The sequence below is a fragment of the Nelumbo lutea genome, chromosome 2 (assembly GCF_056320005.1).
Source record: "Nelumbo lutea isolate HS-2025 chromosome 2, American lotus-T2T, whole genome shotgun sequence".
NCBI classification, from domain to species: domain Eukaryota; kingdom Viridiplantae; phylum Streptophyta; class Magnoliopsida; order Proteales; family Nelumbonaceae; genus Nelumbo; species Nelumbo lutea.
The window spans coordinates 93,514,521-93,530,691 of record NC_142685.1 but is presented as its reverse complement, the minus strand read 5'-3'; the positions used below and the strand labels follow the sequence as shown (position 1 = coordinate 93,530,691).

The following is a 16,171-nucleotide window of genomic DNA, read 5'->3' as shown; positions in this document are numbered from 1 at the left end:
TGTGATTTATTTTAATGACTTAAATGTGAGACTTGGTGAGAGGTAATTGAATGTACTTAATTGTATTCTTTTACTTACATTTTCTGCCCTTTCAATGGAGATGAACTAAATTCAAGATGATAGGTATTTTAGTAAAGAAAAATTCCAGAAGCCAAATACCTCTTCATTCCCACTTTTATAAGTAGTATAGATAGATTAGAAAGGTGCTATAGTATGTGGTGATGCACCCTATATCCCCCAATTTGCTTATTGCCTATCTAATAGAATAGATTTTTTAGATGGCTATTTTATATTATTTACCAATCAAATTCTAATCCAACAATCAAAATCCATTTTGGATTAGACCCAATGAATCAGACATTTTTTTCTTATCCACAATGTATGTGGGAAACCCTCAAAATGCTATACCAACTAATCAATCCATAGAACGAATTGGTGCACCGCAAAACCCTATTGGATAGCCTTGCAGCTTTCATTACATGTTAATTATAGGTTAGATACACATTGGTTCTAGGTCACCAAGCCATTGAAGTGGGAAATGTTCTTCATTAAGCACTACTCACTAGGGGTGAGCATTATTCGGTTAAAATCGAATTAAAAATTTCGGTTTTGGTTTTTTCAGTTCAGTTATTTTGGTTATTGGTTAACTCGATTATGTTATTTCAGTTTTTAAATATTTTGATATTGGTTTTTCGAATTAAAAATTTGGTTAACTTGAAAAACCAAATTAATCAAACTTTACTATATAATATATAATATATAATTTAAGTATAATATATAATATATAACACATAATATATAATGTATAACATAAGGAAATTTGATTCCATAATATATATTTTTTAATATGTATTATATATTACATTTTAATATATATATATGTATGTATGTATGTATGTATATTTGAAATTTAGCTTTAACCAAATACCAAACTGAAAATTTTGGTTTTTCTATAGTTTGATTTCGGTTTGGTTTTCATTTATTAACTTAGTTTTTAAAGTTTTGGTTTATCTATTTTGCTTTATATCTAAATAAACTGATTTTTCACCCTTGCTCCTCACACCGACATCATCGCCACATCCCACCGTGTTGAAGGAAGGGGAAATCCATCATATGGATGGTTGAACCATGCAGAATGGTAAGGCAAAATTTCAAAAAAAAATTCTTTTACTCTGTCAGGAATCGCATTCCCAGTTTTAGAAAAACTACACTTTTCAAGGGTCGTTCTTGCACTGAACTGGACCAAATTTGAAACCAAAAGAAAGGGAGCAAAATACCTGATACAGATTCCACATGAGTAGTTCCCAAAGTGGGTGTTCACGCCCAAAGAGGGAACCAAAACTAGCTTCCATTAAAGATGGTGCAGCTTAGGGTGAAGTCGATTCAGCAATGCAGTCCTTCAGCAAGAACTGCAACCCAATAGCTTGGATCGAGCAAGGGAGATGGGCACAAATTGGATCTGATGTTTTCTTGCAAAAATCAGATATCAGAACTGATCTCTACCAATCCAAGAACTGGAGGTCAAACTAGGGTTAGGGCAACAAGAGCATAAGGAGAGAACTAAGAGCATAAGTGTGTAATCTGGAGTAGTTCACCCTCCTTAATTTATAAGCCTTAAAGATAAACTCTCCTAATCCAATTAGGAGCTTCCTAATCCAACTCTTTATTTGGATTTGGACTCTTCAAGTGGATAAGACTTATCCACTTATCCTAAAGGCTGATCCAAACCCAAATTCGCCCAAGTCACATGACTGCTTAAGCTGTCATGTGACTTCTTAATTAATCCAATTAAATATGGGCTTTAGGCCCATTAAGCAAGTAGGCTCACATCCCCTTTTAGTTGCTGGCTAATTTAGCTCTCTTTATATGGCGTGGAACCCCAACAATGACCTCACAAAAGCCCATATGGGTTCAGCCTATCTTCTGTGACAAAGCCTGGCCGAATTCACTATTGAGCATAGTGAACCCCTAAGTCCATCAGTATGGGCTCTTAATGTGCCAAACATTTACACTAAATGGTTCTTGAGTCCAATCATCCTATGAAGGCCCAAGGACAATGGTCTTAAGTAAGATTAGCCCATCAGGTATAACAACATTAAATGGTCTTACACTTAACCACTCAACCCTTAATGATCAAACATTGCCCGACAAGGGAGGACCTTTCCCTCGGCTGTAAGGTGCAGTGTTGCATTCTCTATTCGGATGGATCTTGGTAATTAAAACATTTTGCAAAGCTTTTTCATAAAACATAATATATATATATATATATATATATATATATATATATATATATATATATATATATATATACATATAAATATATTTTGTAAAACAAATCTTAAACATGGTTGAAATTGATTGTTGGCATTTTTTAGTTTCTATCAGAGAGAGTGAAGTCCCGATCATTCACTTTGTCCAACAAAGGGGCTGATCCTGTCACTATATCACCTACTCGAGTGAATTCTCAGACTGCCCCAACATACCCAGGTTTTGACCCCTTCTAAAGATTTCACTGATTGGCATATTAAAGACATCCCAATTTGACATCCAGTGCAGTACCATAATTGAGTCTAAGGGTTAGGTGGAACTTTCTAGTTTTGCCCACCAGTCTCCAAGGTTCAGGGCATAACTGGAAAAATGGTTTGGGTTCAATGTTTTAAACAAATACACACTACATGTGCTTTAGGTCTCACCTTGGCAACTAAGACAAGCCACCCCAACCAACTTGGTAGCACATTAGTGTTAGCCTTGGTAGGATAAACTTCCTCAAGTCTATTTAATGGTTAAGAACATTCTAAACTAACACGAGTCTCATAAGTGTATAGTTTAAGGGTAATTATACAAAAATACACCAAATATAACATGAATCAAATTATGTACTTTTATTCATTTACAATAAATGTATATGTACATCAATCTGATTGGAGCTAAGGGCATATATTGTCTAACATGTGTATTGGGAACATCTTCTATAAATATAGGAGATGTTCTTTATGTTCTGTTGGTACATGTTGTGAGTGATGTCGGTGTGAGGAGTTCTTCGAGCAAAACTCGATTTGCAAAGCATGGGTGTTTTTTGGCGGTTCTTTTTTTCAAAAATGGTTGAACCAAACATATATTTCACCATTTTAATGAAAAAATGACTACGCCAAGTTGGCTCTAACATGGCACCATTTTTTCTAAAAAATGGTATCATATCCAAACACCCTTTATCTCTCCTCCAATAACTCATGCCACGAATTATTGCTAGGTTCGATTTGGATTAACTTGACCTACTTGGAATGTTATAGCAATCGAATTTAAGTGACAATTTGACAAAGTTGAAGACCAAGGAGCTTGTGGATGGTCGGGGGAGAGAGGATGAAATAGGGTTAATCATGGGTTGGGCTAGGCTTAGCACAAGTGATAAGGACTATATCTAGGGGTGCAATTCGGGCAGGTTGGGTTGGGTTGAAGCCTTGAAGGTCAACCCAAGCCCAACCTGACCTTAACCCGGTACAACTTTGGTTGGGCTTAGGCTCAGGCTAGCTGGGGCTTGGCCCGCTTGAGTGGGTTGGTTAGGTTTGAAAGAACTAGTGTACATATTTTTACATATTTATCTTTTTATTGGTTATAGTCCAATTTAAGAGTAACATTTATTGAAAATATGTGAAAATCTCATTTACAAATTAGACCTATTTATGGGTTGGGTTTTGTGCCTGGCTAGTTGAAATTTTAGCAAAAGCCAAATACATAGACATACTCTATATATGCACTTGTATACATAATTAGAAAAGGGATATTTTTATATAAATATAACACACATGTGTATATATCTTTTCAGGTGGGCTCAGGTTGGGTCTAGCCTAGGTTGGGATTGGCCGGGTTCAAGTTACTCAAGACCTTAACCTAATCCACAGCTCAAAAACTTAGGCCCAACCCATGTGAAACTTAGGGTGGTTAGGTTGAGATCGAGTTGGACCCGCCCAAGTTGCACCCCCAAGCTATACGCCTATAGCTTAGATCTAGGCCCCTACCACACTTGGGTTTCAAGCCTGAAACATAAGCCTTGGGCCAAGCTTGATTCTAGGATTACGATATTTATGTATAAAATATTATATATACATATACAAATTTATTTTATATATTATATAATACAAAAATATTATATATATATATAATATTATATGTGTCACATTAAAATATTTATACATAAAATACAAAAAATGGCATACATATTTATAAATAATATATAAATAAATATGTGGATCAGGCTTGAAGTATTGAACCCAAGCCCAGCTTGGAAATTTGGGGCTGTGCTTTTTCTAGGTTAGGTTGAAAATGATCACCCATAGGATGAAGGAGATATGTATTTTTTTTAAAGCAAATAAGAGAACCTAGAACTAGGGGACATGTTTTACAATTGTCAATTCATCTTGCCTTAGTTTGTTCATTTTTAGTCAATAAATATAATTTAAATATTTTTGAACTATAATTTAAATTTTAATTAATTAATTTTGTTGATTAACTAATTAGTAATGTCATAGGGCCAGCTATACATAACAAAAAAACAAAAAAAAAAAAACGCTTGAATTTGACTTAGACCGGCTTGGTTCAATTGAGTATGTTGTAGAGGTCCTTCTACTTCAATTCTGCTTAACAAAGCCCATGCATCACATGGGTCCCAACTACTATGTGTATAAAGTGTGTAGTCAGACCAAGCTCAGGCTACTTAAGGGTTAGGCCTAAGCCCAACCTAAAAAATAAGAAAGTTCAGAGTTTTGGGCCCAGATACAGCTTGAGGACGATAGATCCAAGCCAAGCCCATATAGGACCGGTTCAGGGTCAGCTTGGGCGTGGTCTAATTGCATCCCTAAGTGAACCCAATCAACCAGACCGGATTTGACTCGACGTAAACCATATCTATAGAGGTGTCAATTGGACTGGATTTGGTTCAATGTGAGTCCACTACAAAAGGACCAGGTCCAATCCAATCCAATGAATATTTTGGACTATTTTGAACTGGTCCAATTCAATGTGTAGACCAATATTTCAAATTTGTTTTAATTTAGATTAATTCTAATTAAACCTAATATCTTGACATCTATATTCTTATCTTTTATCAATGACTAGATATTGGCTCCCTCCAACCCAATCCAATATAAATTCATAGCAGATGAACCAGGTCCAATCTAATCCAATAAATACTTTGGACCATTAAATCCGGACTGGTCCAATTCAATATATATCTTGTTGGGCCGTCCAATGCATCCAAATTGATTCTGATTTGGACCAATCCAAAACCGATTCATAACACCCATCATCAAAACCGTGAATCAGGAAGGGAGACAGAAGAATTGAGAAGAAAACAAAGACGAAACCGTGAATGAGTAACCAAACAAAAACAGCACAGACATGAAGACATTACGTGTGTGGCCTTGGCTCCCACAACCGAGGATGTGGTTGACAGCCCGTTATCACGTTATCTCCCTCTCAATTCCTCTCATCCTCATCCTCCTTACCAAATAAATAAATAAGTAATATTTAATATATATTTTTTAAATTCTAGAGAAAGTATAATATTAATAAATAATATTTTCCATTTTCATCTCTTTCACTGTCAGCCGCACGAATATTGATTTGGTGTACACTTATCTTCCACGTGGACATAGGGTCCCACATACGCCAATGGCCTCCTGTGATCCTATAAATCGATTCATCGTCGCCTTTTCTCTTTCGCCTATACTTTATCCGCCAAAGTTGGAGCTGCTTCTGCTTACTCTGGAGGTGGAGTTTCCACCAAATTTGAGGAGATATTCTACGAGGTATGACAGTGAATCCTTTTCGCTCTCTTTCTCTACAAATTACTCTGATACTCTGATAGATTCGGTTTTCAGGTTAAAGTTGGAGATTGTCAGATTTACTTAAAATTTTGTTCTGAAGCTCTGTTCTTCCTCCAAATGTTTGATTTCGGTTTTCGAAACTCCTGATACGGTTTTGCGAGAAGTTTACAGACTTTTTAGAATTAATTAGAATGAGAAATGATTGGAGATGGTCGAAGTTTCTTAAAATTTTGTTCTGAAGATCTGTTCTTCCTCCAAATGTTTGATTTCGGTTTTCGAAACTCCTGATACGATTTTGCGAGAAGTTTACAGACTTTTTAGAATTAAGCAGAACGAGAAATGATTGAAATAGAATTTAAAATTTCTTCATCAGGAAACTGGTAAAATAGAGCGCAAAATTGTTGTTTTTGGAGTTATTTTAAATGTTTTTTGTGCTTATTGGTTTGAACTTTGGCTTTCTATTGAAGTATATTTTCGTCTTTTGAAATTTCTTTGGAGCAAAATAAAATTAGGTTTTTCCTTTGTTGATTAAGGAATTCTCTGATAAATAATTTATAGCTATCTCTTGCTAGATCCAAGATTCTACAAAAGAAAATCAAAATTGAATAAATTTGGAGAAATAAAAAAAATAAAAAAATAAGAAACGGGCAAAACCGTTTGAAGGGTTTGAACGGTTTGGACAGTTAACTGCCTGGGTCAGCAGTTTACTGACCAAAATCAACGTTTTTTGAGAAAAATCCGGGAAAAACAGAAACAGTCACCTGACCGGTTCTTGGTTTTTCTGGTCTGATCGTCCGGTCTGGTCCGGTTTTAAAAACCATGGGAGAAAATACCAAAATAATGAACATGTTAAAGCACCTTGTAGTTTTTTTTTACAACTTTTAATGTGTGTATTTTTTCTGTTTTTTTCTATATTTTCTTTTCCCTTTGTTGCATTTCTGTAATTTTTTATTTTTATATTTTGTTGTGTTTTCCTTTCTTTTTCAGTTTTTGTTCTATTTCTTACATGACTGCAATTTCTTTTATAATTTTCTTTATTTGTTATACTTTATCAATTTTATAAAAGGTCTCATAAAATGAAAGAAGGGCAATTTAGGGGTTTAGAAATATTTAAACTTGAATACAAAGACCCCTGAAAATTGAGCTTCCCATTCCTCAACCAGTATTGTATAGAACTAAGATGTTAGAAGGATTTTAACCTAGGATGTTTATTTAAAACATAAATATTTTAACTACTAGGCCACTTCATGATGAGTTGAAATCAGCCCCCACAAGATAGTTTCCCACAACATCCCACAATACAACCCTACCGTGTATTGGGAACATCTCCTGATGATGCTCATCATTTTTTATACTTTTCATTGGGAGATGTTCCTAATACATAGCGGGGATGTGTTGTGAGAAACTATCTTGTGGGGGGCTGATTTGAACTCCTCCGTGACATCTTGTTAAATTATTTTTTATAAGCAACCACATTATATCCATGTATATTAAAGTGCAAAAAATATTCATTTGCAAATACCTAAGTCTTGAGCCATAAATTCTAGTCAAACCAGCTTTGAATGATTTTGGCTCTATAATCTCAATTATCCAATTAAGAAACTATTTTTTGGATGACTAATTTCTTAGGAGAATGTAATTCTCCTAACACTATTATTTATTAAATTTTTATACTACACATAACGCTATTATTTATTAAATTTTGTAACTTTTTATATGATCATTAATGAGATTTATATGATTTATATTATTAGTTTGTTAAGCTATGCAATGTATATGGATGCTTTCTTGAGACATTTTGATGGTTTATACATCTCATTTTTATGGTGAAATTATACTATACATAAAGTCATAGATTATATAAAATTCATATATTTTTAATATATATTTAAATTTCTATTATATATATATATATATATATATATATACATCCAAAGCATATCTATGCCCCTCTTAAAAAGAAATAGTGGGTATTAGGGGTGTTAACGGTGAGTCCGGATCTCCTATCCATGAAAACTCTGTTCACGTTTATCGCAACCACGCATGGAAAATATCTCTCCTCTACATAGTATTATGCAGTGGGAGATGCTCCCAATTCATAGGGGGTAGTGTATTGTAGGTAGGCATGGGTAGGAGATCTGGAGTCATTAACGGTATTCGAAAATCTGATTTCGAATTTAATATTTGACATAATCGAATTAAATTCAAATAACCTAATTTGATTCGATAAATATCTGAATTTGACCGATTATTTAATTTTTATATAAAATATATAAATCATTTAAATGTTTTATATAATTTATATATAATTAAATTATATAAATAAAATATTTATTTTATATATTTATTAATTACCCAAAATAATTAATTGATCGAATTCGAATCAAATATTTAAATATTTAATCAAATTCAAATATAATTTTTCAATATCCATCTGATAATCAAATTCGGATATTACCTAACTCGATTCGTATTGGGAATGAGTACCCGCTTTAAGTATAATTAGGTTCGGGTAATCCTACAGGGTCTAGAATCACAAACCCATCTCAGGTTTTGATAAACGGGTGCTCGAATCCCATTAAGGTTGGATCCGTCAGATACCCTAATGTCACATGCGAATATTTTCGATAAGTAATTGACAAAATGTAAAGGCAGAGTCAAAGTGTCACTATCCCCCTAATAATTTATCCTAATTTTTATTTTTATATTTTATTAATTGTTATTATTATGAATGAATAGTCTATTATTTTATTAATTGTTATTTTATATTTTTAATATTTTCTTTTTGTTTTCTAGGACAGGGTCTAACTTGTAACTTGTAAAGACTGGACATTCTCTACTTTAGTAAGCCACGTAATGGGTTAATTATGATTGGCTCATGGTCTGACCAGATTATCAACTATTTTGGTTCATATTCGTTCTTGGCCATTCTTCCCAATCCAGAGCACACTAACTCTAACCGAAGTTCTTATCTAATAAGGCAACGGAAGACAGATTCTTAACAAGATTTGGTGCCTAACCTAAACCTACCCACCAAAACACATTGGTTCTGTACCGAAGAAAGTACATATGTGCCTTCTCATTTCAGGGTTGGGTTGAGCTGGATTTGTCAAGGGCTGAATCCAGGACCAACTCAAGCTTGGGGTGGATCAGCCCAATCCAAAGTTGAATAAAATGATAAAATCAATCCCTGCTCGCCTTCTCGGCCTAAAGCCCAATCCAAAATTGAAAGAAAGCAATCCTCTGGTTCAGTGACTCAGTGGGTTGTTTTTTAAGTTCATTCCCCAGCTGCCTGCATAATTTCTGAACTTGTTGATGTTTGGTAATGGATTTTCTTTCTTAGCTAGACAGAGTACTGGAAGACTGATTTCCTTGACGGGTTTGCAGGCAAGGTGTTTTGATGCTAAAAGGCTCCAGGAATTAGCTAAACCCAGTTGTCATCGTTGTGAAGTTTGGAGTAGGAAAAGATGGATTACGTTTATGCTCCAGGAAGGAACCATCTTTTTGTTCCGGGGCCGGTCAATATCCCGGAGCCTGTCATTCGGGCAATGAACAGGAACAATGAGGACTATCGCTCCCCTGCTGTGCCAGCTTTGACAAAGACCCTTCTTGAGGATGTTAAGAAAATTTTCAAAACCACCACTGGAACTCCATTTCTGATCCCCACAACAGGTACTTTTACATTCCTTATTATGTAATTTTCTTGTTATTTGCACTGGTTTAGGTGCATGGGAGTGCAAATAGGCTGTATAAATTTTGGTTTACTTTTGCTTCTGATTAGACCTTGTTTTGTTTTGTTTGTTTGTGAAAAGTAAAAATGGTGTCGTCAAGAGAATGAAGTATAATATTCAACATCCATTAACTGTTGATAATCAAGCGTACAGTTGAACTTGTATGCTTTACTTCTATTTGCATTGCTTCAACAGAAAATGATTCAAGAATCTATCTAAATTCCATTTGACAGAATGGAATTGTGTATTGTGGGTGGTCATTATTAACTAAAAGCAAAACAAAATTATATTTTAGAAGGCTAGGTTAACTACTGATGCTGAATGAAATTGAATTTCTATTACCATGCAGAGCTTTGTACTTTTAACAGCTCATTGTTTCTGATACTATGGCTGAGTTTGGAAGGAGTACAAATGCAAATATGTAGAGTGCAAAACCTTATATTTTGTATTATTTTGTATGTATTTACGCTGTACATATTTGCATTTGTTCTCTTCCCAAACTGAGCCTATGTAAATCTGATTACAACATAAAAGAGCCACAATTCAATTCAGTTAGGTTGGAAATGAATTATTAGAATTGATTAGTCTTTCTTTTTGAAGAAAGACAAAGTATAATGGATTGGTTAGCCTTCTCATCATGATTTCATCTTTGTCCAAGTAATATCTTATTCTATTGACCAAAGAAAATCTCCAAATTTACTTTGAGACTAACTCAACCTGGATCTCTTTTTTTTCTACAATGAAATTCTCAGAACATTCTTCATTATTCCTTGGATAACCTTTCTCAGTCCTAAAGTTGGATATGATGATGAGTTATGTCTGTAGCATAAATTAGGTAGGATTGTGCTTAGTTTCTATTTCTTGGAATGTTCTTGTCATAATTCAGACATCACAAATTCCTGTTTTATGTCTACTTATGATGATATGGCTGTTCTGCTCCAGGTACTGGTGCATGGGAAAGTGCACTCACAAATACATTATCTCCTGGTGATCGGATTGTATCTTTTCTCATTGGACAATTCAGCCTTCTCTGGATTGACCAACAGCAACGCCTCAACTTCAATGTTGATGTCATAGAAAGTGAATGGGGCCAGGGTGCCAATCTTGATATTTTGGCATCAAAATTAGCAGCAGACACTGCACATACCATTAAGGCTATTTGTATTGTCCACAATGAGACAGCAACAGGAGTTACCAACAATTTGGCTACTGTGAGGAAAATACTTGGTAAGAGAAAAGTTTATAGGAAAAGCTGTGCTGTGTGAAATTTGTTGCTGAATAAATATAATTTTCCCATATTTTAATATTTTTTAATATATCTTCCTTATCATTTCTTATACTTTAGTAAATCACTATATAAACTCATCTCACCTAGGCCCTTTAGAGTCAAGCTTCTGCAATGCATGTTAAAATGTCATATCTATCTATCTATCTATCTATCTATCTATCTATCTATCTATCTATCTATCTATATATATATATATATATATATATATCAATGTTGAGCTTTCGGTTTACAGAATGAAACTCTTTTTGTACATTGATCTGTAATTCTTCTATTCTTCGTGGTCTACTCTCTATTAACAACTTTGGAAATTCCATATAAATTATGACCTGGATCAGATCAATTCTTTTTTGAATCTCTATACGTGCAATTCCCTCGAAACCTGAGGATATTCTCATATTTTTTTGTACAAAAGTCTTGATACAATATCGTATTTTTTGATCTTCCTGGAGACCCTCAGAATAACTTTTTGGTTGTGCAAACCAGAGGGAATGATGCCCCTGGGTTGTCCCAAGTCTGAAACCAAGTGGATTTATTTTTTGACCCATACCACCCCACTACTATATTTTTCAGTACGCACTCTACCTGTATACTTATCTCTATACATCCATATATAGGTTACTTTAAATCATGGTTTGAAGTAATGAAGCAATGATAGAATAATAAAACTGACAGGAAACCTGTAAAATGACCAAAATCTCTCTAAATGTTCTTGTTATATAAAACTGGGATAGTAGTAAAGAAAGAGTGCTGACTGTGGCTCATCCTATTGTTGATAAACAAGGCACATCCCCATTGCAAAGACAAAAGATGCCTCAAGGGTACTTTTGTCTTTTGACACAGTATCAGGGAGTGCTCCCTCATGAAAAATAGGATTTGCCCAAATTACTCCCTAAAAGAATACAGTAGCATTCTTTTTGTTTGCAAAAAGAGTAAATATTGAATACCATAACATGACTTTCTAGACTATTTCCTGTTGATTGTTACCTGATGTAGTCCATTTGTATCTCTTCTAGTATGTTGGATTACAAATATTAATTATTTCAGCTATCCAGATTTCCAACCGTTCATGCACATATCCAAAAAAACACAAAAAAATGTCCATGCATATATGGATATGTTTTACTGCTTTAATGGTTTTCTTTTCTATTCCTTTTTTCCATCTTTTTCTTTTATAACTTGTTAAATCTACTTTTTTTTTTTTAAATAAATATTTTCTTCTTTTCAATTTATATTCCTGAACAGACTCCTCATGTTGCAAATGTATTGATTACAGATCACTACAGACACCCTGCATTGTTTCTTGTTGATGGAGTGTCATCAATCTGTGCTCTTGATTTCCGTATGGATGAGTGGGGAGTAGATGTAGCTTTAACAGGCTCTCAGAAAGCTCTTTCTCTTCCCACTGGGATGGGCATTGTGTGTGCAAGCCCCAAAGCACTAGAGGCATCCAAGTCTGCTAAATCAGTAAGGGTATTCTTTGATTGGAATGACTACTTGAAGTTCTACAAGTTGGGAACCTTTTGGCCATACACCCCGTCCATCCAGCTTTTGTATGGGCTCAGAGCAGCTCTGGATCTCATATTTGAGGAGGGACTAGAAAATGTGATTGAAAGGCACAGTCGTTTGGGCAAAGCAACAAGGTAACACGTTACACACCCATCTCTTTCCTTCCTGTAATCCCTTTGGGAAGGTTTTCTTCTGTGGCTTATGTTTAGTCTAATTAGAGAAGTAGAAGTCAATAGTCTTACAAGTTTGACATGCAGGCTTGCTGTTGAGGCATGGGGCTTGAAGAACTGCACGCAAAAGGAGGAATGGTTTAGCGACACTGTCACAGCTGTGGTTGTTCCTCCGTACATTGACAGTTCAGAAATTGTTAGAAGGGCTTGGAAGAGATACAATTTGAGCTTAGGTTTGGGCCTCAATAAAGTAGCTGGAAAGGTCTTCAGAATAGGGCATCTTGGTAATCTTAATGAGGTACAATTCAGTATTTTTGTCATCCCTTTCATGCTGTAGAATGCTTGTTTATTTGCTAAAGTAAGAACTTTCTCTTAGTTGAACAACATAGAGAGAGAAGGGATCTTGGCATGGTCCACTCATTTGACACTCTTATGTCATAAAGTATTTAAAATCAGAATCACACAGGGTACCAGAATGAGTTTTACAAGACACCCTTGGAAGCTACATTTGTCACGGACACTCAATTAGCTAAATTTTATTGACATTCATAATGTGAATTGGAAGTTTGAGTTGTCTTTAACTAATTGCTATTAGTGGATAACTCATCATCATCATCATCATCATCTAAGCCTTGTTCCAACAATATGAGGTTGGCTACATGAATCCTGTTTCACCATTTTGTTCTGTTTAATTCAATATCCGTTGTTAAATTATTTGTGGATAGCTAAATCATCAAATTACCATGGCTTGTTAAAGATCAAGCTATGATGGAACTTGCATCTTGTCTATGCCCATCTTTTATATAACCAAGTTGTTTCACTGGTTTCCATCTACTATACTTTTGTTTTATTTTCTTGCATTATGACCATGAAAAGATGATTGTACTCTCCTTTTGTTTTCGCAGCTGCAATTGCTTGGCTGTCTGGCTGGTGTGGAGATGATACTGAAGGACGTAGGATACCCAGTTAAGCTGGGAAGTGGAGTAGCAGCAGCTTGTGCATATCTGCAAAACAACATTCCATTGATTCCTTCTAGGATTTGATATCCGTCCATGATGTAACTACTCTTTTCTATCATTTAGTTCATGTACTTTGTATAAAAAGGATAATTTTCTCAGTGGACTCATTTGAGAAAAATCTTAGAATCACCAACTAATACATATAGTTCATTCATAATCCTTTATCTAGAAGAAAACTTGGATCTGATCTACTGTCGTTCTTTCATTGGATTCTCATTGTTTGGTGCTCAAATGCATGTTGCTCCTAGCTAGCTGATATACATACCTTCACATACATCAACTCAAGTCAAGTGAAGTCAGCTTTAATCCCTACTATTTAAATTTAGGGTCAGTTGCATGAATTCTTCCTGCCATTGTTGTGGTCTATCAAGATTCATGTTGCTTTTGATACACAAAATGAGGATCCTGTTAGAAATTATGGGGGTATCAACACAAATGTTCTTGTTTTCATTTGTTTTTGAAATCGCAAAAAAAAAAAAAAAAGCATGTTCTTGAAATCGATTTTGTTTCAAAAAGCAATACATGTTTCTGGAACCATCAAAATAATGGTATTTAAAACAAAAACCAAATTTTGTAGTATAGAAATTATATGGTTTATGGAACATGATATTAAATAACTAGATGAAAGCATGTTTTTGAAACCGGAATTCAAGAACATGTTTATGGTTTTAGTTTTGAAAACGAAAGACACATACACTGGCAAGAACATGTTTTTTGTGTTTTTGTTTTAAGAAACCATATGTTTTCAAACCAGATAGTTTTGCTTTGTTTTTGGAACTGGCAACAAGAAAAGCATCTCACGTTGTAGAATGCCCCTGATCAAAATAATAGTTTTTAAAACAAAAATAAATTTTGTAGTATAGAAATTATATGATTTATGAAACATGATATTAAATAACTAGATGAAAACATGTTTTTGAAATCAATAATTTTAAGAACTTTTTTCTATTTCAGTTTTGAAAACAAAAAACACAAAACCAAGAACATGCTTTTTTTTTGTGTTTTTGTTTTGAGAAACAATATGTTTTCAAACCAGATGGTTTTGCCTAGGTGTATGAACCATGAACTACCCCAAGTTGGACAAGATTCATCTGGGGCTTGTAATGCTGTTGAACTCTAGCTCATTTTGCTCTCTAACCGTTGAGAAAGTTCTTGGAGTCATTCTCATCATTCTGAATTTGTGATTTAGGGCTATGACAATGAGCAAAAAAACTGCTTTACAGATTACTTGACTAGATGATTCAAAGTAGGTTTTGACTATGATATTGGAAAAATATGATATCTGAAAAACTTCTGACCAATCAAATGGAATCATTGACATGGTAGCCAATCAGGTGTTATTTATCAAAATTCATGGGTGGGTTTTGATTGGTCAAAACTCTTCTGATACTATGTCTTTCCCACATAATAGATTTTTCCTTCAGAAGCATTTTTATACTTGTGGATGACGACCCACAGTGGGTTTCATACTATACAGGACCAGTTAGCTGAATGCAATGGCTGTGTAGTGGGGGCTATGGAACCAATTGTAATGCCCCACACCAGTCATGTATAGCCGACAAGCACTTGGCATTTATAGCTGAAACATGTGAGCTATATTTTGGCTATTCTTATGATGACAACTTTGGCTTTTCTTTTTTACGTAGAGAGAGAAGCTTTCATTGCACAAGTCTAAGAGCATAGATTTATAGAAGACCATAGACCTCGTTGATCCGACTTGAACTAAAACCGAGCCAATCTAGTCCAACCCAAGATAACAAACTAAGCCAAGCCTTGACTGGTGGCTCAGTGGCTGATAGCTATTGATAACTGGCCACTTTAGTTCTTAAAATTCTAGAAAGTTGATAAGTTAAAAAGAACATATGAAGGGACCCCTTGTCTGAATGGGGACCTGAATTCTCCCATCCTCCTAAACCCAGACTCAATCTCTCTCTCTCTCTGTTCTTTCTCTCTCTTCCATCGACTTTGCCACTGACTCACCATCGTTTGCTGGAATGTATGTAGTGCAGCCCCTTCGGAGTCTGCCCGATCTCTTTTCTCTCATGTTTTCCCTTTTTGGTTCACTGCTTGCTACCTATTTAAAATTTACTTCTATTTTACACAGAAACAAACGCGACCAATAGGGAAAAGAAAAGGAATTGCTTGTAGTGAGGATGCATATTATGTGAAGTATAAAGCCTCAGAACTTGGCACACTTACTACACATATGGTGTAATTCACCTTTGAGTGCCTACAAACACTGACTCCTATGTTTGAGCTAATAACTTTCAAAGATTTCTTCCCGTCTAAAGGTTAATAAAAGTATAAACTCTACAAACAAAAAACCGCCACCATATTTCAATTTTTAAGCTGATTTTTATCTTCTTCACAAAATCATCAGTCGGAGGCATTTAATCCTCTACTGCAAGGACCGAAAAATCGCAACACATCGGGGCGTATTGGACTATTGGCCGATACGTATTGTATCGGTGACCTCCGATATACCCCTAAACTGATCTGGTTTAGGCGGTAGACAGACCTTGAAATGACCCCCTGAACCAATTTAGAAAAACAAACTAAATAAAAAGCATAAAGTGCAGCACAATACATGCGTGTTCCAACCGACATATCGACCTGTATTGATATTTAGAACCTT

The 16,171-nt window shown here is 34.8% G+C and overlaps 1 protein-coding gene across 1 annotated transcript; it reads left to right on the top strand.

Moving 5' to 3' along the window:
* The first annotated feature begins 5,677 nt into the window (after positions 1–5,677).
* On the top strand, positions 5,678–13,712 carry AGT (alanine:glyoxylate aminotransferase). The gene is made up of 6 exons (XM_088969225.1): positions 5,678–5,804; positions 9,210–9,494; positions 10,496–10,780; positions 12,115–12,481; positions 12,605–12,815; positions 13,423–13,712. Exons 2-6 carry the CDS (start codon positions 9,290–9,292, stop codon positions 13,558–13,560), a joined length of 1,206 nt encoding a protein of 401 aa, XP_088825351.1. The 5' UTR covers positions 5,678–5,804; positions 9,210–9,289; the 3' UTR covers positions 13,561–13,712.
* The last annotated feature ends 2,459 nt before the right edge of the window (positions 13,713–16,171 follow it).